This window comes from Solea senegalensis, linkage group LG14, assembly GCF_019176455.1.
Source record: "Solea senegalensis isolate Sse05_10M linkage group LG14, IFAPA_SoseM_1, whole genome shotgun sequence".
Lineage (NCBI taxonomy): Eukaryota > Metazoa > Chordata > Actinopteri > Pleuronectiformes > Soleidae > Solea > Solea senegalensis.
In genome coordinates this window covers 2116954-2139306 of record NC_058034.1, presented here as the reverse complement: position 1 = coordinate 2139306, position 22353 = coordinate 2116954, and the positions used below count along the sequence as shown (strand labels likewise).

The following is a 22353-nucleotide window of genomic DNA, read 5'->3' as shown; positions in this document are numbered from 1 at the left end:
TTTTCTGATATATTTATGGACCAAACGATGAATCAATGAATGAACAGATGAATCCATTATGAAAATAACTGTTAGTTGCAGCTCTACAAAATGACTTCCCAGACGTTCTTGAAAGTTAGTAGGAGAGAAGCCTAAGGGCCAAGAATGACCCCCTTTTAAGTTTGGCACTGATGTGATTAAGTGGGTCGAAACAAGATGTGTAAAAGCCTTTTATGAACTTTTCTTTACTGAGGTGGTCATCTTGGGCCACTGTGTTTCTATAGCAGTCACCAAGGACAAAGCAGCCAGAGAATGTGCAACAAAGACAAAGAGTGGAGAGGATTTCTGGTATGTGGGCCACCTTAGTTCTTTTGAGAAAGGGAGGGGTAAGTGAAGGAGTCCTGGTTTTATTACACTGTGCAGTCTCATTATTACGTGCCGCTAATACACTTACACTGTTGCCTGTTTTGCTATCTTTTACTGATTTAGTATTTTACCTTAGTTTTTCTAATGTCCAGTAGTGGGTGGCTCCATTTTTCTGATCCTGCACCTCCACAGCCACAATGGTGCGTGGGAATTGTCTCTTTTCTCTCTCTTTAGTTTCTTCTGGGGGCAGCAGGTCGGGAGGCAGAGGCGAGTAGAGAGTATCTGTCAGCAGCACAAACTGGAACTGGACCTGCAGACACACACACACACACACACACACACAGCACAGCACAGCACAGTCACACATCTGTATTATGCCATCAGATCACAGAGTGGAGCATCAAATCACTGAGGCATGCTGGACCTTCTTCTTGAGTTCCACGCTGATGGCGTTGGCCTCTTTGAGGAAGATGGCGTTTCCCCACAACAGGTCACGGAGTGAGGTGAACTGGTAGCACCTCCACTTGCGAAAGCTCCACACAGCGAGCTCCCGCTCCCTCTCTGTCCATTGCACTGTGGGGCAAAAGGTCATCATTTAGGGCAGGGGCCTCAAACTCAAATGAGCTGGGGGCCAGTGAACTTCTAGTCTGGTCAGGAGGGGCAGGGTCACGTGAAATAAGTGCAACAATTCGGTAAAAAAGTTTACAGTTTACAGTTTAGTGATTAGAAGAAGATTAGATTAGAAGAAGATTAGAAGAAGAATTTTATCTTGATAATCCATCATGATGTTGCAATTACAAATATCGCACACCATTTCAAAGTAAAAGTGTTTGTATGACGCAAAATGAATCTGTAAATAACAGAATTAAAATATTAAATCAAAATATCCATGTAGACAATTGTAATTAAAACACTACACAGGCTTTTATATAATTCAATGTTGAATTTTATAATTTCAAAATAAGTGTAGGGCCGCAGGACATTGACTGGCGGGCCACCTGTGGCCCCTGGGCCGCGAGTTGGAGACCCCTGATTTAGGGAGAATCTTTCTCAACCAATCATAGACATGCAAAGGTGGATGTGTATGAGTATGCACTACCTTCTTCTTCTAGCTCCTCCTCTTCCTCTGTAGCTTCTGGGTAATAACGGTCCACTTGCTTCTGAAGAGCTTCCAGCTTGCTCTCATAATCCTGAACAATTAAGATTTGTGTAAAAACACAGTGTGAGTTAAGCATTTATTTATTTATTTTTAATTAAGGGAGGGAAAGTATAATTTAGAAGGCTGTTGTAGTTTTGAAACGTGTGAAAACAAGTGAAAACCAACGTAATAAAATACAATTGAATTAGATTTTCTATCATATTTTTAGCAATTTTTTACAGATTTACTGATTCACGCTACTAGAGTGCTGTTTCATTACTGTACCAGTCTTTGCTGTTCCAGCAGGTTGTTGGCCTCCTCCCTTTCTTTGCGATACTGATCCTCCAGCTCCTGCAGCCTGCAGACACAAACACACATCAACCAAAGAGGCTGCAGAAAACAGAGTATATTCAGGTTTAGGTCACATGGGCTGGCCTCGCTAACTTGACATGATGATGATGCCAGAATCTTGTTCTTTTTGAGCTATTTGGTTCATTTAAAGCAGTGCAAACCCAGGTAACAGCCTGGCTGATGTGTTCAGCTCGGGGTTGGTTCATTTTCCATTCTGGAAACCTAAGCATTGCTGTTGTGAAGTGCACAGTGTGCTGTAGGCCGGTGGAACGTGGCAGCGATTATGACTTCCCCCCCTACAGTGACATTGCTCTCCTTTCCCCTCTTGTCCACATTATGCACGGCTGCTCTTTCCGATACCTCTGCTCCATTTCCTGCTTCATGTCAATGCCCTGCTTATCCAGCAGCTCCCTCTGGGCGAAGGCCCAGTCCACGGGCTCAGCAGGCGTCTCGGCGCAGGGTGTCCTCTCCCGCTCGGCCCGAGCCTGCACGGGGTGGTTGAACCGGAACACATGGCTCTTCCCCAGGATGATGCGATTTCCTGCAGGCATATCAAATATATCGATGTATCGTGTCTTTGATGAGTCCATTTCCTCATGACAGTGTAAGTGGAGCATTTCTAACAGCTCAGATTTCACAAATTGAGGAAACATGTTACATTGCAATAATGCCTGATAGCAATAGCGCAGCCAGTATATTCACAAAATACTTTTTCTGTGGGCTGCAATCTCTATGTTTCGATTTGTGGAATCTTTTGTCCTGGACAGAGAAACTGGGAGGATAAATAGTAGATAATGGATAACAATATCCACTGGCACATGAGGGGCCGCTGGAGCCAATCCCAGCTGCCGTAGAGACGAACAACCACTCACTCCCACATTCACAGCTACGGTCAATTTAAAATGAACCTCTGCATGTTTTTGGAAACTAAAGAACCCGGAGAAAACCCACGAGCACACGGAGAGAACATGCAAACTATGTGTTCCACTGTGTTTCCCATGTGTCAGTGGATATTTAACTTAAATAAAACGTTTTTACAGTTTGTTGTTGTGACGCTGTCGTCTCCCCTCGTGTGATAATTCTCCACTGCTGCTCTAAGGTAAGACACTCTTTTCCTTTACACCGCTGTCTGCTGCTAACAGATGTATTATTATTATTATTATTATTATTATGTGTATGAATATGTTATTATATGTTAAAAAAAATGCAGCATTTCATTTCTGTTTTTTCACAGAATCGAGCAAGCACACTCATGCAGTGATTGATTAACATAATAAAGGTCACTGTTGCACATATTTTACATCAGGGGTGTCAAACATACGGCCCGGGGGCCAGATCCGGCCCGCCAGCGGGTCCAATCCGGCCCACAGGATGAATTTGTTAAAATTTCACACTACGATTACAATCCAAATGTAATGTCAAATACAATATTTTTCTCTTCCAGATACCTGTGACTAAATGTTTGTGCCATTTTAGATCCAGTGTGATGTGTAAATAGTACATTTAGGCACGATATTGTTGAAATTGCACTTATATTTCTCAAGAAATGTCATGTTTGGTAAAAATATTCTTCATTAAATGTAAACCAAAGGAGAAAAAAAGCAAGGAGTTCTTGTTGCTCATAGGTTATTATGCTATTACTTTACTATTTTTACTGGTCTGGCCAACTTGAGATAAAATTGTGCTGTATGTGGCCCCTGAACAAAAATGAGTTTGACACCCCTGTTTTACATGCATCACCTGTGACTGCACATTAGCTGGTATTGCCTTTGCCATCAGTGATGTTTTCACAACCATTTGAACAACCAAGTACACACTTCCAATGCCCTGGACCAAGTTAATGGGCCCCACTTGAAGGCAGCAATAGGAATGTAAATACAAACATAAACACTGGACACTGACTGACCTGATCTGAGGACAGTGGGCTCAGTCACTCTCTTTCCGTTGACGTAAGTCTCAGCTCCTTCACAAGGCTCCAGGACAACAGCTGCTTAGGAACAGGGAAAAGAACGTCAGGTTTTTCTTCCTGTCTGTTAATATTAAACTGATTGAACAGATTAAAGCCAAGGATTCCTCACTTTCTCCTGTTGGATCATCAGAACTGGTAAAGGTGCAGTGCTCGTCCTTGATGAAGTGGCCACTGAGGACGATGTCCTGGCGACTGCTGGCGTCTAAACGACCAACCCTGAAAATACAAAGGAGACAGAATAACTCATCGTCTTCATGCTCTTTTTGAATAACATGTCAACTCAACAATTAGTCTTTGTTTGTTTTCAGTGTTCATGTGCGACGAACAACAAGTGATCTACCAACTTATTTCACTGTTTTTCCTATTTCTTATTTCCATTGTATGTTCCATTGTAACTTTATTCATCAAACACAGTCAGAACTTTTATCATAATTGTGCTTTTGATTGTTGTTTGATTTGATTGAAAAAAAAATGGATGCATGATGGAATCAAAATTGTACATTCAATTTCTCACAATTACATAAAAATTGTTGTTCAACAAATGTTTAAGTGTCTCATTTGTTATTATTCAAATACTTATAAATATTATAATTAAACTTAAATAAATAAATCAAATTGACGTCATACATTATTGTCCATAAGGTGCAACAATTTCTAAAGACTGGCATTGGCCAAAGAAAACATCAAAATCAAATCATAATAGCAATATTATTATAAATCAAAACTTTGGAGTTACTCACTTCTGTCTCAAAATACCATTTAAGTGGGTAATATTTTTTACATTATAGATTATAGCATCATATTTCAAGGCTCTCTCACCTGGTGATTCCGTCTTTGATGTAGTACAGGAGGCACTCAGACATCAGAGGATCCTCGTTGAGGTTCACCAAATGAGGCGTCTGCCACAGAACAAATGGTGATCAACATACACATTATTTACAATATGACATAAGCATACAGTAGTGTACAGTAGTGAAAAAGACAAGTCACAATTAAAACCATGCAGTCAGTTTCAGCCTCCACAGCGTCACAGCACGAGTGTTGAATGTTGTCTCAGCCACATGTTCTGTAGCTGCAGGCAAACAGCCTTAAATCACCAAAATGGGGCCCAAACCATCATCGTCCCAGTTTACACCCAGTGCTGTGAGGAGAGTGTTTGAAGTGAGTGATGAAGCAGATTTACAGTAAGACTTAATGAAAACCGAGAAACCCTCATCTCAGCTGCCTTGGCGAGCACTCACTCAGAGGAAAGGTCTTTAACGCTTAAACACAGCTACAAACCTCATTGGGGGAAAACAGCCCGACTGTGTCGATAAATACGGGCTCGGGCTTTCTAGGGTTATCGGTGGGCTTTGGGGTCAATAAACAAGCAGTTAAGTCAGTCATTTAAATGATAAGCATCAGCTCACAGAGGAGTTTTACAGCGTTTATACCTTCTTAGGGGAGAACACACCAACTGTTCCGCCATCTTCTCGTATCGCAACGCCCATTTCAGCGAGCAAGGCCTCTCTGTGGATGAAGAGTGAATATATTACAGCATATTTCATGCAGGATTCATGTGCAGTGTAGGCTCCTGCTTTTTTATTAAACATTACCAGATTGCTGTCTGATTACATTTCGATGCAATCCTTTCATTCACAATTTATGAACAATAAATCTCAAAAAGAGGATACTGCTACTAAAACGAAACGAGAAATACCTTTCCATTCTAATGGCCTCTGTCCGGCGAAGTTTCTCTTCCCAGGTTTCATTGAGTTCGGCAATGATTTTCTCTGTTTCCTGACATTTAAAGAAGAAAGGGGTAAGCAGTCGTTTCTCGTTTGTTTTAGTTTAGTCCACATGAATCAATGGAATTTAAGTATGTCGCTGTGAAAAGGAATGTGCAAAACATGAAAATCTTATTGAAAATGTACATAAAATATCAATACAAAGGACGGGGCGACTTTGGGGAAGACAGAGTGGTGAGAAAGTGACTAATGAATGAGTTTGTGAGCTAAAATAACAAATACTGTATCTGGTGAGTGCTTTGTATGGAAATCATCTGCACTTCAGGTTGTGAACTAGTCCTTGCTTGCTCATGCAGCTAATGATAGCTGCACAGATAGACAGACAGACAGACAGACAGACAGACAGAGAGTGGAAAAGTGCTATACAAATAAATCCTGATGAATAGGTTGTTTGGAACATATGTGCAGTGCGTCTGTACAGCAGATGAACATCATACGTGCGCTCTGTCCGCTCACCTTCAGCCGCTCGATGGCTTCTTCGCTGCCCGGGCTGAACATGATGCGGTCGTGCAGACTGGCGATGGATCCAGCGCGGCTGGACAAGGCTGTGAGAGACGGAGAGGGACTCATCCCCGTCATGGCATTGGTCACTGTGGAGAGATCACCCCTTTGATTGACAGCTTGGCCTTTATTGTTATTGTTCGTGAAATCGGACAGGTCTGTCGGGGGGGCAGGAGGGACGGAGTGTACAGGGAGTGGGTTTCGGAAATAATCAATAACAGGGAATAAAGAAAATGGAAAAAACGTGAACAAATAAGGAAGAAGGAAAGAAGGGAAAGAGTAGAAAAGAAAGAAGATATGTAGCTTGAAACAAATCTAACCCACAGAGAGAAATTTGAACTGCGAGCATACGAGCAGTGCCAGTGAGAAGCCGCACGCAGAGAAGACCAACTTAAAAAAGATGCAACAAGGCCGTCAGCCAACCATGACCAATGAAAGTGCAGAGACAATCAAGCAGCATCATTCAAAAACAAGGAAACATACAGTACTGTTCATCTGATAAAAGAAAATCTATGAAGACAGGGATTCACTTGCCCATTTCTCAATAAAGCATCATATAAATGGCAAAAACAAAATGAATCAAATAAAATACGTAACCCTACTGTACGTGCAGAGGCTAAGTGACTCATTTGTAACGGGGTTGTGTTTCCTGCACAGAACACTGGCGAGCCAGATATCCCAATTAAGGTTATTATCCAAAAGCAGCAAGATGCACTCTTGATGCATTAAATTAGCAAATTAATGACGCTAGAAATCAATTTCATTGGCAGCGAACCAGACACGACGAGTCCTTCATTTGTATATTTGACTTTATTATGTTCACTGTCTTGTTGTTGCACCTAAAAGGCCTGTGACTGACTCTACAAAATGAAGAATATCAAACCCCAGGGCTGCTGCTGCTGCTGCTGCTGCTGCTGCTGCTGCTGCTGCTGCTGCTGCTACCGCCATGGCAACACAGAGCAATAAATTGGGAAAATGTATCACACCTATCCATCTGGACAGGCTGCCGCCCGCCAGGATGAGTTGTATAATATCGCTTTTGCAGTTAATGAATCCATGTGATTAAGACAGTAAACATTTTATGGCATAACATGAGATGACGACCTCACAGATCCAATACTGTGCACTATGTGATAATACTCTTGTCTGTAAGCAAAGGCTGCATCCTCATCGTCATCGTCATCGTCGTGCTGTGTTTACTGTGTGATGTCTGCCCCCCCCTCCCCCCCCCTCTCTCAGGAGGCGACAGAGCCAGACAGACTCTGTCAGGGGAAATCTGAGGCTGCAGTCTCTACATCAGGGAAATGATAGATGAAAGGGGATGAAACATATCTTATCATACTGTGCTCCCATAAAACTTCCCATATTATATTGCTCTGGTGCTGGTTCATGAACAGTAAAGCTTTGTCCCACTGATGCCACGGTTACCAGGTCAGTCACATGATCTCTGCAGCACCATGATGTGGCACACGCAGTGAAAATTATCTTAGACCTGTACAACACGATATAATAATATAAATACTCACTGGCCACTTTATTAGGTACAGCGGTTCAACGGCTTGTTAACACAAATATCTAATCAGCCGACACGGATTGACATTTTACACAACGTTCTTCATTTCTGCAGTTAATGGACAAAACAAAAGTGAATTGACAGCTTAATCAATTACTAAAGTGATCAGTTATTTTCAGCCTTTCTAAATATTACAGTTAAGCCATTTGTCGCGTAACCGTGTAGTCTACAAAATCTAAGTAAAGACAGTCTTTAATGTTAAAGATATCAGTCCACCGGCGGACTAATTTTGGTTGAATATCTAATTTCCATTTTTCTGATAGTGATTGCAGTCTGAGTTGCGATTAAGTCTAGCTTTAAAACAATATCAACTTTGTTATAGAGTTAAAACAAGATGGCGCATTACCACAGAGGACACTATTGATATTGAATATCATACTAATGCCAGGTATTTATGAGTATTTAAAGATATGAATTGTTTCTAATATTGAAAAATAGAAGAATTCAATTATAGTCTTTGATCACAGGTCACTTTATTAGGTACGCCTGCTCAACCACTAAGCCCTGCGATCTTCTCAGCCAATCACATGGCAGCATTTCGGCACGTAGACTGGGAAGATACGAACTATTGAGGTTCGAACTAAGCATCAGGATGAGGAAGGAAGGTGATTTACAGGTAAGTAACACTGAATGTGGCATGGTGGCTGATATGAGACTTTCAGAAACTGCTGATCTACTGAAATGATACAAAAAAGAGAAAATATCCAGTTCTGCGTAAACAAAACAGACTGGTTTGAGATGGTGAAAAGGCAACATTAACTCAAATAACCAGCCAATATTGGAGTTAATACTAGGTATACAGACAACCATCATACAGCAGAAGACCACTCTGAGTGTCACTCCTAGGTGTACCTAATATAACGGCTGGTGAGTGTGCATTAAGATAACATACTTGTGTTTCATAATCCGTTAAAACATGAAGCTCAATGTATTACTGATGGTGCTGCAGAGACAAAAAAAACAAAGTGTTCACTATGACAATAAGCAGCGATGATGCTAAGTGGCCGCAAGAGCTAAAGCAAGAGCCAAAGCCAGAAAACACACATTTCAAACCCTCTATCTCAGCACCAGACCCACGATATGCTGCAAGAAGAGAAGATACAGAGACACACAGAGAGAAAGAGGCTGTAACACCTTCAAAGATGACATTCAGAATCAATTCCATTACTGCATCAATAACATTCCTATGCATTCATATGTTGTTGTTGTTTACCAGTGACCCGTAATGTGTCAGTGTCATACAGATAACGTGAGTGGGTTGTTCCTTCACTAATAACTATTGCTGTTTACTTTTTACTCCACCTAAATGGAAACAGATGGCAGAGCAGGTGCTGCAGTTGAATAAGTTATTTATTAGATATTTAGATATTTATTATTAAAAGAATGTTCCATTTTATCATCGAGAAACACACATCTAAGACGAAGACTACACAAACGCACACCCACACGCCTTTCTGTCAGTTTTGGATGACAACATATGAATACATTGTGAGCTGCCAAGTTAGGCATGACTAACAATCTAAAAATAATCTACTCTCACTTATTGGTCTGCATTGGTTCACACACACACACACACAGAAACACACACACACAGAAACACAAACACACAGGGAGATTAAGGCCAGTGAAATACTTGCTGTTTAACCACTAAATGATTGTCATGTCATGAGCACAGGTGTTTGGAGAATGATGTGCCTGCTACTAAAAGAGGTTTAAAACTGTTGCCAGCAGTTTGAAAGTAAAGGGACATTTTTTCTTTAGGGAATGATGTTTATCATATTTAAGCCACTTAAAAAGGCTCACCAAATAAAACCTACAAGTGCTTAAGTCCAGAGCTGCAACTAACGATTCTTTTCATAATCGATTAATCTGTCGATTATTTTCTACGATGAATCGTTTGGTCCGTAAAATATCAAAAAACCTTAAAAAATGTTGATCGGTGTTCGTCAAACCTGGAAATGATGATGTTCTCAAATGTCTTGTTTTGTCCACAAACCAAAATGATTCACTTCTAATGATTCTATTGTTATCCAGAGCAAATAAATTAAGAAAATACTCACATTTAAGAAGTTTAAACAATCGGAAATCTTGTTTTAATCATGAAAAAAACTTCAAACCGATTATCGATTACCAAAATAGTTGTCGATTAATTTAGTAATCGATTAAGCTCGACTTAAGTGTTGAATATGTAATATCAACAACAATATGTTTGCCACTTTTTTGCAGTTAGACCATTTCTGCTTGGAGACTGACGTTTGGTCACTGTTTACTCGCCACAGCAAAGTCCATAGTCCAAGAAAATCTGTGATATTTTACAGCACAGCACAGCACACAGGAGTTGTTAAATCAGATCCTGTGGTATTTGGTATTTGGGTTCCTTAATTTGGATTAACCAATGTGACGCAAACTTACTAAACTGGGCAGGAGAGCTTCCAGCTAGAGAAGATTGTCTGAAGGTGAGATAAAAGGACAACTAACTCTTAACATAGCTCTAAGCAGGTGTCGTCTTTATTTGGTTAGTCTTAAGTGAAGTGGACAAAATCTGTTGTTCGGCGGTGAGTTCACAGACACTTAAAATAACACAAACTATCCCTTTAAGCTCGATATATCATCAGTGACTACAGCGTATTAAGTGATTTCTTACTCTCAATGATGTCACCCAGGCCCTGGGCGAAGATGAGGTCTTTCAGTCGAGCCACCTCCTCCTTCAGCTCACGCACCAATCTGTTGTTGGGATCCTCATTGATGACGGCGTTGCAGCGAATCTGTTTGGCGCGGTCCGCGTACCTGTGTGAGAGCGCAAGGAAGTCACCACACACGCGCAGGAGCGGACTGCGCACGTAAACGCAGCACGCCCTCGTCTTCGCTCTGCAAGTGTCTGAAGTGTGAGACCGATGTGACTCATGTAACACGTCAGTCGCCAGACACCTTCAAAGACAGGAAGGAAACAGATGCAGCAGGAAAACGTGTCATCTGTGGAATACCTGAGCGTGCTGAGGGTCTCGTCGTAGTTGACATCTGCTGGACTCAGAGCAGCGACCATCGCGGTGCGAGAATTACCGCCTGATAACAAGTTAAAAAAGTTAGCAAACGTTCCTCAAAATCATAAAAAATATGAGTCTGTCAAAAGAGAAATATCGTGCTTAGGGATGAGACGACATGCAATGTCATTGTGCATCATGATAAAAAGCACTCACAGTTCATTTATTATTGGGGAAAATTGTTAATATTTCAAATTGATATTTCTGTCTAGTTTGCTAACAAATGGCTCGAGTAATATACTTTAAAGTACTGAACCACAAGGGGGAGCCTGTACCTTTCCAGTCATTTCAGGACCTCAGGACTTAGAATTAGATTTGTGTTTTCAAACATGTTTTAGAATTTAAAGCATTTTTTTGTTCAACTAATAACATCATTTCGTCGCACACCCAACTGTGTTCATACCTAAGTTCTCTCTCAGTAGCCAGGTCAAGACTGAATCTCTGTAGGGGATGAAGCTTTCCACTTTTTTCTTCTTTTTATTCTGTGTTTTTAAATAAAAAGAAGAAATAAGACAAAAAGTCAAATGATGTAATATTGCTTTTAAGGAAAAACAGTGGTTATTTAAAAGTTATTTAAATAAATTACCTTATTCGGCCCAGAGTCCTAAAATTTAGTAGACAGTAAAAGAAGGTGGTTTACTCAGGGTAATATCAATTAAATTTTGTATTAAATGCAGATAAAATAAAGACACATACCACTTCTGCCAAAGCAGAGATGACTTTCCCCAGAGTAGTGAGAGATTTGTTGATATTTGCTCCTTCCTATGACAGAAAAGAGGCAGAGTGACATTTACAATAAAGATTCACACACATGTTTGCATTAAATTATAGACCTTTTATATTTAAGCAGACACACATTTGTGTTTCAGTTTAAAGAATGTAAAAATAAAGCACAGAATAACATGTTCACCTTCAGCCTTGTTCCTTTAGCTCCAGTAGAATCTGCCCTCTCGCTGCCGGCCAGATCCACCAAACTTATTTTACTGACCTACAACACATCGTAAGAAACAAAACAGAAGCTAAAATAATGCAAAAACTCAACAGATTCATCTTTATTCCAGAGGCAGGTTCACATTATCATCATTGTGACCTTCACACGCTCATTGATTTCCTGTTTACGAGGAGATTTAATTCACTGCAATCAATCAATCGCCTCATAGATAAGCAGTGGTAATGGATTCATGTAAAACCAGAATCACTCAGGAAGTGATTTAAAACGCCTCTACCTTCTCAGACGTGTTGTCAGACTCGGCGTCGTGGCGTTTCTGCGTGAATATGATGTTAAAGACGGCGTGTGAGCGACTGCTCGTCTCGTTCATGTTGGTGGCCGCCACGGTCCTGAGAACAACAGCGGGACACATCATTGTTTGTGATTGTGTGATTAAATGATTAGTATATAACATTAAATAAATGTAATGTAGCACAATCACAAGGAATCCTACGTTTTAAATGAACAACCCAACTCTCATGAGCTCAGAGGCTTCACAGTTGGTCGCTGTAATAAAGACATGGCAGTAAATGCCACCGTTGCACCATAATATGCAGCCCCATGGCTTAGCATTATGTGCGTTGCATAGTAATAACATTGCGTGAGTAATGATATTACATCACACAAATGAGTTCAAGCGGAGGACGTTTGGGAAAGAGAATTGTCAAGAGATTAAAGTAGTGAAAGCAAAAGATATACAAGGCCAGTGTAAATGATTATATTTATTATTATTATTTATAACTACAGAAAGGTCATTTACATATATTCATATACTATAATGTGTCCACTTGTCTGTAATTGATGTATTATATGAACCACTGGGACACAGCTTCATCACCTGGCCTTGTTGCCGGAGTCCATCAGGTCCTGGATGTCATTGTAGGAGGTGACAGCCAGTTTGGACAGGTCCTCCACGTAGGGACCCATCAGTGGATGTTCTCTCACACGCAGGTGCCCTTTGTTTTTGGGGTTCAGCAGATCCCGCACTCGTTCGCAGTAGATCTCCATGTAGCTGACCTGTTCACATTTCACACAGTTATTGGCATCAACGAGTCCAAGACACACGGCACATACAGAGGAAAGTGCAGGACATTCACGCTCACCTCCACAGAATAAGACATGCTGTTGTCTGTATTGTCATTAAACTTAGTGAAAAGATCTTCACACATCTGGAAGAGAGAAAATAACATGATTATTAGTAGAATAAGTATATAGTAATAATTATATTATAAGTTATATATTAATAAGTATATAATAAGTAAAATAATTATTTTCTTCTCCATTTATTTATATATATATATATATACATATATATATATTTAAAAACACTGCTGGCTCCATTTTATTTTGAAAAATCTGCTGTGTATATAGCTGTATTATCCCGTAGCTGTGAGTCTATACCAGAGGAATGATTCCTTGTTGATCCTTAACGTCCTGCTTCCCCATCATGGTGTAAGATTTGCCAGCACCTGTCTGCCCATACGCAAAGATGCAGACGTTGTAGCCCTCAAAGGCGTGCAGCAGCATTTCCTCGCCGATGTCTTTGTATACTTGCATCTGAGAGGCATAATTGATGTCCTCGGGCTGCGGGCGCAAGATCAATAATCAATAACCCGCCACAAAATACCTTGTAAATCTGACGCGCGCAACACCAACAAATCCAAAGCAAAGTAAACATGTTTTTATGGAGGGGTTTGGCAGCAGTTACCGTGGTGTGGGACCAGTAGGAGTAATCAAAGTTGAAGCTCTTGTTGTCTTTGGCCTGTTTGGGGTTGACGATGGCTGAAAGACGGGAGAGAGAACACAGGTCAGTGGGAGGGTGAGAGCTGCTCATGTGAAACCCAATCCAGGATGGGTCACTAAAAGCTATGACGTGGTCTCAGTGGCCTTGAATCTCCAAACTAACAATTATCACTAATATTAAGGACGGCAGGCACTTTGAGTTAATGAGTTAAAAATCATTGCCATTTGAACAAGAACATTACTTTACATAGAGTGTAAAACTAAACAATACAACACACCCTTGTCTATTTCCTATCTTATATATCTTATATGTGGAAAATGAAAGAAAAACAGAAAGCTGAGTGTCATTAAAAACATGATTTTAGGAAACTGTCGGTCTGTATGAAAACTCCAGTGCCTGACGTACCCACACATGAACAACATATAGTGTGTGGTCTTGCTGATGCCAACTATGAAAATGAAAATGGCTTCCTCTGCTCTCCCAGAGGTCCAGACACCACTTTCTGTGCTAATGCAGTTGCGGTCGATAATAGAGGAAAAGACCCAGGGCTAAGTACACTCTCAAGCACACACGCGGTTCCTTCCTCTCCACACTGCTACTGGGGTTTTTTTGCAGCTATGAAATACGGGCCAGTGTGGCTGTGACAGGTTTACTGTCTCAGAGCCCATTCCTCATCCTGACACAGGAATGAGGTCCGGTTTACTAGACCTGTTGCGTTCAGGTGCCCTGGAGGACGGTCATATAGATGCACTTCAGTTTACACACAGTTCTCTCTTTGGCACTTAAAATACATGAGGTTTGCTGCAAAACCACGTCAACAAAAAAGAAAATCAATGTCATTAATCAGCTCTTCTCATTTCCTCTACTGACCCCTCCTTTACATGACCGCGTCATCATGACATCACACCATCACCATTAGAAGTATTGATTTAGAACAAGATGGACATTTGACAGTAATCAAAGACGTGGTTTGTGCTCATTGATAAGGTTAATGCTGGTTACCTCTTCCAGTAATCTCTGGTGACGTTGGCTGCTCAGTGCTCACGTATTTTTCACGTAACTGCCTGTAATCCTAATTTTAACCACTCATAACTTGGACATATTAACAATGTAAAGAAACTGTTAGCAGTGTGTCTTGAAACAAATGCAAGGACTGTGCACTTTTAAGATTTATTCTGTTATTTCCTATCTACAGAAGTGCAAACACAATGACTACTTCAGCATTAGCGCTTTGCAGGAGTTCCAGTTTAGTTGCCTTCTCATACAGGCTGTGTATGAAGAGTTGGACAGACGAGCAAACATATGCACAACATCTTATTTCAGAATTATTTCCCTCAGAAACTGCAGCTACATTTATCTATTTATTTATTTATTTATTTATTTATTTGACTACCTGACTGGGAGGCTGATCCACAGTCTTTTGTATCCTGAGGTCGCATTGTATTACAATTTGTTTTTGTTGCTTTCTTAAAACAATGACCATCAGCTGTTCTTCATAGCGAGACTCTCTGGTCTCTCTGTTAAATAATGCTGACCTGGCTCAATAAATTAAGTGACACATAAAGAGAGAAGTGTGGTTTGAAAAAAAGAAACATATCAGTATCCGTCCACCGAGATCTGATTTCCCAGAAGTCAAACCACAGTGGGACATTTTGTCATTGCTGACTCATCTCTGACTGTGCTGTGATTCAGACAAGATGAAGCCGGCAGCGCAGAGGAAAGAGGTGCTTCGCATTGAGATAAGGTAATTACTTCAGCTTGTCAGTGACTGGCAGTTACCATGACAGAGCCGCTTATTTAAATTGCACTCAGTCGCATGTGTGATGTTCTCAGAGGTCACAGCTCGTGTGTCATCTCCACCTGGTCTCGGCAAGCTTCTATTTTTATGATGGAAACACCTTTTAAATTCAGGTCATGGAGTTTATAAATGATGACAGGACAGGAAGCCACGTCACAGAGGGGGAAATGTAATTCATAAAGACGCAACAGTGCTTCTTTTTGTTCTCCTGGAGATAAATCAAAAGAGATGGTAAAGAGTGTGGACATATTTTGTATTAGCATAATAATTATTAAAAATTTATTTATGTATAAAAGTGAATAATTGTTTAATAGAAAGGAATACTGACATAACATGATTACTTAAAATATTAACAAGACTGCTAAGAAAATCTACCTGTTTTTATTGTGTTATTGCCTTTTATATATTTAATGCTTTAATGCTCTCTCTCTTTTTTTATTGTAAAGCACTTTGAAATGCCTCGTTGTTGAAATGTGCTCTATAAAGAAACTTAGTGACACTCATCACATGAATGAGGGTAATATGAAGGAAAGTTGTACTTGTCACTGATGGATCACGACTACTCAAATGCACAGGGAAGCCGAGCGAGACGACAATAACACTACAAATGTGTGCCTTATGTTCACCAGGTGGCTCAGAGTAGATCTTCATCTCTGTTATCACTGTCACGATGCCTACACCTCCTATTGTCTGCATCTGAATATAGCAGGGTTTTATTTGGGTTTTCATGAATGTGACCGAGTGATGCTGGTCAGACAGTCACAGACGTCATGGCTGACCTACCCCCAGCCAAAAGAGGAGGAAATGTGGTTGCGTCAGCAGCAGGGCTGGTACAGGGGGAGGAGGAGGAGGAGGAGGAGGAGGTATGAACTCACCAACAGGGGCTGGAGGAGAGCCACATGGTGCAGATGCTATATTCAGCAGCAGCATTAAGTTCAGGTTGTATGTTGTCTATGGCTTTACAGATAAATCAATAAAGCATTTACACCACGGGTCTCCAACCTTTTTATTTCTGAGAACTACTTTGACAAAATAAGAATGGCCCGAGAGCAGCGACTCGTGTTTGTCCTCATAGCTTGTTTCAACCCAAACTCAGTGAGCTGAACATTTACAACTCACATTTTGTAATAAACCTAACAAAAATAGTATTTAATTCATGTCCATTTTTTAAGTCTTTATGCATTTTCTTTCTATTATACTGTATCTCACACATGTGAGATGACAGCAGTGCAAGTGTTTGATTGCTAACTCATTGGCAAATCATTTAGTGTTAGAAGTGGACGGGACACCTCTGAGTTTGATTGGATACTAACGTAAGCAGGTTTATGTTTGATTATTGAAACATTTGGCGAGCGTTGAACAGCTGTCCGTCGTGGCCATTTCAAGCAGTAAATACTATTTCTTCAATTCCACAGAAATACTACGAATCATTCCACTAGTGGAAAATGTACACACTGGTTTGTGAAGAGCCATTTTGAGGCCTCCACCATCTTGGTTATTGGAAACCAGAAGAAAAATGTGGCCGAGCAAAACCTGATTAAGAGCTCGTCCACTGCACGACCGGATCCATTACTTAATGGGACTCGCCGTCAACACAGTGTCCATGCCTTGATACATGCTCTACTCTAAATGGGACAATTACTTATAAAATGGTCATTATGTTGTATCGATAAAGATCTGAAGTCAGTGACTGAGAACATAAACTCCTTGGATAAATCTTTACTGGTGTTATAAATCCAGTGTTAAGTCATTTTCAATGATGTTGCCCATGTTGGAATACAGGTTTCAGGCACTTCCTGCAGTGGCTTCACTTTCCTTTCTTTTTCATATGAGTCTAAAATGTGTACATTCCAATTTTTCTGAACAAACAAAGTTGTTTCAGAGCTTTTGTATATTTTCAAGTGAATGTCATTTGCAATAAATGTGCATTCATAGAATGGAATGAGGCTCACTGCTCCTTCAGCTCAATCCCCTGCATCTTAATTAAGGTCAGGAGGGAGGGGAGATCTCTCACATAGTGAGATTACGTGCCATTCTCCTGCTTTGTGGGAACTGGGCTATTGACCCACACATGAATGTCAGGGAGTACAAAGCAGAGAGTGGGACACACATACACACACAACCACTTTTGTACAGCATTCTTAGTGAGGAGACTCATTGAATACTTTGCTATTCTCGAGCCCCTAACCCAAACCTTAACCAGCACTGAACCCTTAACCTGATCTCCACCTAAACCTTATTCTATTCCTAACCCTAAAACCAAATATTAACCCACAAACAGCCGTGAGGAGCAGCCATTTGTCCTCACTTTCATGAAACTTCCTGTGGTTTATAAGGTTTTTACACACACACGCACACACAAAACCCCGAGAACTCTTTCTTCTTCTTCTTCTTCTTCTTCTTCCTCTCTTCCATCCAGACTAGAGAAAGACAAAGGGGCATTGATACCACCGCCTCTGTTCCCCCCACCCCACTCCATCCGTCCAGACAGCAGAAACCAATGGCCTCTTTAATGACATCACTCTGCTCACATCCTTCAGTTCACATCCACGGCTATTGACTCAGTCTTTCTTCTCTGCTGAGAGACCATGAGGCTCACTGAAAAAAGTCCTGGTGCAGTTTAATGTCTGTACTGTACACTGGGTTCATTCAATACTAATAACTTTACTTATTCAAATTTGTGTAAAAGCATCAGTGCGTGTCTTACAGATCACGTCAACATATCATCGCCCCAACAAATCTGATCACGTCATACATTTTCAGTGGGTTTTCACTTTTGCACCATTTAATAAAAGTATTCAATTATGTCATATTTAAATGTCTGCAGCAACATTCTATCATCTTGTTTCAGTTATTTCATCTTATCATAAGATTTTTCTGCAATTTACCTTCAGTGACCCATTTATTTCTATCCACTACAGTTCAATCAGCCTGATTGATGAGTGCTAGACTCAAAAATGATCGTGTAATGTCATCTGCCAAAGGACTATGGACTTAAATGGGCTGTGTCTAACATATTTACATGCATATTGTACACTAGTGCTTATTAATAGGCTCTGACCCTTTTAAATAAACTTGAAATAAACATAAAAACAACTAGCTGTGCCTTTGTATTTCTTTTTTTTAATTATTCTTTTACTATATTCTTTTATTTTGACATTTCATGCCTGTTGGTCAGTTGTGGTCTGTCACCTGAACGTAAATCATATTTGGGTGCTTGTACTTTTTATCAAACAGAGTATGATTTCACAGGCTGACTGGTGTCCCTGTTGTCCAGTCTATCTGTTTCACAACTGAGAGGTCAGAATGTGATGTGTCCCAATACATCTATTTTCCAAATGATTTAATGTTGTTGTTGTTGTTTGATTGTTGATCTCGAGTGAAATTTGAAGGAGAACTTGAGTTCTTACACTTCTTTACAACCATATAAGTGTTTTATACGTCACACTGTGTTTGACGATGCATAATCATTAAATTATGATGTACTAAACTCTAGTTACATTGCAACTGAATAAATGATATTGCAATAAATAATGTTTTGTTGCCCATGCAGCACCTGTCCAACTTGTTGTATAGTAAAGAATTAGAAGAAGATGTTTATCACATTCAATTCCACTGAAATTCAGATGCTCTTTAAATTCATGTACGTGGATAATGTGGTTGATTAAACATATCCAGCTGGCTTTGTGTCATAAGAAAAACATTCACACAGTCAATACCGTGTGCTTCCAAAATCTAATCTGTTTATACAGCAATGCTAAAAAAATAAATATCATCCAGTGCTCAACTGTAGTCTATAACCAGATTCCACCACAGCATGAAATCCTTAAAGTGACAAAGCTTAGAAGAACAACTTAAGATGTATTCAGAGATTATATTGTATTGTATCGGGAGGATTTGCTCTGGTCACATCACACAGTCAAAATATGACAACCCAAAAAAGGAGCCGCCCAGCTTGTTGTCTAGTCACCCATGACATGAGGAAAGAGGGGTGAGACGACTAAATTAGGCCAAACAGTAAATATTTCAGGACGCTTCATCCATTATTAATGAAGGGCTTTACTTTGCTAGGCAGGCTACATATCGAGTGTCTTTCCAGTCTCATCCTCACTCTGCACACTGCATAACTTTAGTGATGAGGGCTGCTCTGGAATACGTGTGTTGAAAAATGTCCAACATAAAAAAAACCCAAAACAATTCCGTCGTTGTCATTTTTACAAAAGCATGAAATCATTTTAATAATAACTTTGTTTCCTCCAAATGTTTTCTACTGTTTTCTTGTTGGACATTTTTAATTCAGGGCAGATTTGAATAGAAAGCTTTATTAAAAATAGAGAGAGACCCATTTTAAATCGGACTTAATCTCTTGAATAAATAAATGAAAGGCTTTGTCCTAAATTAATATTAGGTAAAAAAGATTTTATTGGGGGTTATGTCACGAAGACCTATTCAAATGTTGCACACCGTATGTAGTCAAGAACTGACTCTCAAATCGAAGAATGTATTTATGTACATAAAAAATAAATAAATGCAGTCATTTAGATCAAAATGAGGAACTATTGTAAATATGTACATTTAAAATGTACATCTTAACTTACAGTGCAATTTTAGGCATTTACCTCTGAATTTCTAAACCTCTCGTTTCATAAAAGCTAAAAAATGCATCAGTAAAAAGACAAACGCTTCATGAAAATGTGGCAACGATCAATGATTTATCACGGCTGAGGCCTGGTCCAGATAGGCAAGCACATACTGTAGGTCTAGATCACAGCTGTGACTTGTCAGCCCCATAAAAAAAGTATACGTTGCTCCAATGTCAACCGCTCAGCCCACGTGTGGGCCCTGCTTGTTTACCAGAGATTTGCTCATGTGCAGTATAACAAGAACACCAACAATAAGTGGACTGGGCCATTTCAGTAACACTCTCATGGTCGTGCAGAACTTACTGGTGGTGTTTCCAGACATCTGGATGATGCACTTGCTTTCGAATCCCATCTCCCTGGAATTGAAAGGGCGGACTCGCACCGCCACCTTCACAGAAGCCCCTGACATGGTGCTGTCTTCCACGCACCCTCAGGTGCTTTCTTCAGAGCCCCGGGGTAGGACCTGCAGGTCTGTAGGAGGCAGCAGAGAGTGAATACCGATTATTATGATTCCTAGTTGTCTGTGTAGCTTCTCACTCATCCAGGTCATTGTTGTCCAATTCTTCAATTCATTTCCTACTTTTATTAGGACTTTATCATGAAAACAGTTCATTTCGGTCTTCTCCTGTATGTCTGATTGAGAAATGTAAATGTTTTCCCCGTCTCCTTAAGTTTTATTTATTTGTAAACACTATGTGGGGTACAGTCTTGGCCTGGTGTCTCTCAATAGATTTCCACTTCCAGGAACTTGCCGTTTAAACAAAGGGTTTAGTAGAATAAAAAATGACAAGTCATAGTATGTGTAGGGATGAACCAATTTATCAGCTGTGTGTACGTATTCTAAATATTCTTTTGAATAAGTTAAATAAAATAATCTAACAACTGTATTTGTTGTTTGTTTTTGTGACTGAGGGTAGTAATAAAGGTTAGGTCACAAGTTTGGATGAATTTGTAAAGATTCAAAGATGGTGTGATTGTGGAAAGCAGAGTTTCCCAGCATTTTTACATGAGGACCCAGTTTTTTACAGAAGACAGACAATTGCAACCTCAAATTTCTGCATAATGTGACATTTCTGTCACTGCACAGTGCACAAAATGAGCTGTTTTACATCTTTGTGTGAGAGTAAAACAAAGACATCAAACAGATAAAATACTTCCATGGTCACTTGTCATAAAGAAACATTGAACATCTGGGAGCATTTATTCCCATTGTGCATTAGCATTGTTTCAGTAACAAACGAGGACCTGGGAACTTAAGTTCCACCACAAAAAAAAAAACAATTAAATCTAAAAACAGCTGCTTTACTCATATATATGTATATATATATATATATATATATATATATATATATATATACATACATACATACATACATATATATATACATATATATATATATGTATATATATATATATATATATATATATATATATATATACATATATATATATATATATATATATGTATATATATATATATATATATATATATATATATATATATATATATATATATATATATATATATATATATATATATATACATATATATATATACATATATATATATATATACACATATGTACACATTTATTATGTTGTAAAAAAAGGAAGACCCGACTATTAACCCTTACAGTTGACATGATCAGCACAGTAGAGGATGACATTGCAGCGTGGCAACCACGCATGGTCAGCTACAGCCCAGAGATGTAGATAATAAAGCTATGGCACAGCAGTGACAAAAGAAGTGCAGCAGCAGCAGCAGCAACAGCCAGACGTCAGACTCTTCCCCTGGATGACAAAAGCAATGAAACCAGCCACAAATCCACCTGGCTCCATTCAGCTACTCGGTTTCATGAACAACCCGTTTCCCGTCACTGTCTCCTAAAAGACTGAACGTGGCCATTAAATCACTGTGTGATTTTAGTGTGTGTGGAAGCTTTGTGGGTGTATCAGGAGCAACCCATGACTCATCATCCACGCAGATCCGATTACAGTCATGTTTTTATCAATAACTCACATTAACAGTGAGGAATATGATGCAATTAGCTTTTTACAGCACACCCACAAGTCAAACTACATGTATTACAGCATTCAATATAAGCATTCATAGAATACTAATAAGAGAATGTCTTTTAAATTTAAAAAAATATTTACTTCTGTCTTCTGTCTCCATACAATTTAGAAAATATCCTTTTGAAGTATTGCCCCTCGGATTATTTACTTTGTCATGAGGCAGATTTTTTTATTTAGATATTTAGTTTTATTCATATTTATGAAATAAATGTTTTTGTATCAGACTTTTTTTTTATATCATATCTCGTAAATGTCTCCCTTTTGTCATCATCATCATCATCATCATCATCATCAGTGGGCGTTGGTGGATTTGTTGCTGTGTCACTGTGTTTCCTGGTTTAACCTGCACATCTGGCTCCTGAACAGATTCAACAGTGACACTATTACAAGAGAAAAGAA

At 39.6% G+C, this 22353-nt stretch overlaps 1 protein-coding gene across 14 annotated transcripts in view; it reads right to left on the bottom strand.

Moving 5' to 3' along the window:
• kif1aa (kinesin family member 1Aa) overlaps positions 1-22353 on the bottom strand; it is a 44645-nt gene that overhangs the window by 20996 nt on the left and 1296 nt on the right. For 9 of the 14 annotated variants that reach the window (XM_044043447.1, XM_044043449.1, XM_044043451.1 and 6 more), the window contains exons 2-25: positions 20182-20349; positions 13402-13475; positions 13095-13277; positions 12797-12862; positions 12532-12710; positions 11932-12043; positions 11616-11693; positions 11402-11467; positions 11292-11309; positions 11109-11187; positions 10649-10727; positions 10309-10451; positions 8709-8747; positions 6047-6180; positions 5503-5582; positions 5237-5312; positions 4623-4702; positions 3913-4019; positions 3741-3821; positions 2195-2375; positions 1769-1841; positions 1445-1535; positions 770-918; positions 477-655 (exon numbers count right to left, since the gene is read on the bottom strand). In XM_044043447.1, the coding sequence (XP_043899382.1) occupies positions 477-655; positions 770-918; positions 1445-1535; positions 1769-1841; positions 2195-2375; positions 3741-3821; positions 3913-4019; positions 4623-4702; positions 5237-5312; positions 5503-5582; positions 6047-6180; positions 8709-8747; positions 10309-10451; positions 10649-10727; positions 11109-11187; positions 11292-11309; positions 11402-11467; positions 11616-11693; positions 11932-12043; positions 12532-12710; positions 12797-12862; positions 13095-13277; positions 13402-13475; positions 20182-20287 (2453 nt within the window). In that variant the 5' untranslated portion in view covers positions 20288-20349. The remainder of the gene's footprint in view (positions 1-476; positions 656-769; positions 919-1444; positions 1536-1768; positions 1842-2194; positions 2376-3740; positions 3822-3912; positions 4020-4622; positions 4703-5236; positions 5313-5502; positions 5583-6046; positions 6181-8708; positions 8748-10308; positions 10452-10648; positions 10728-11108; positions 11188-11291; positions 11310-11401; positions 11468-11615; positions 11694-11931; positions 12044-12531; positions 12711-12796; positions 12863-13094; positions 13278-13401; positions 13476-20181; positions 20350-22353) is intronic. The other 5 variants (XM_044043450.1, XM_044043458.1, XM_044043461.1 and 2 more) reach the window with 1 other exon arrangement.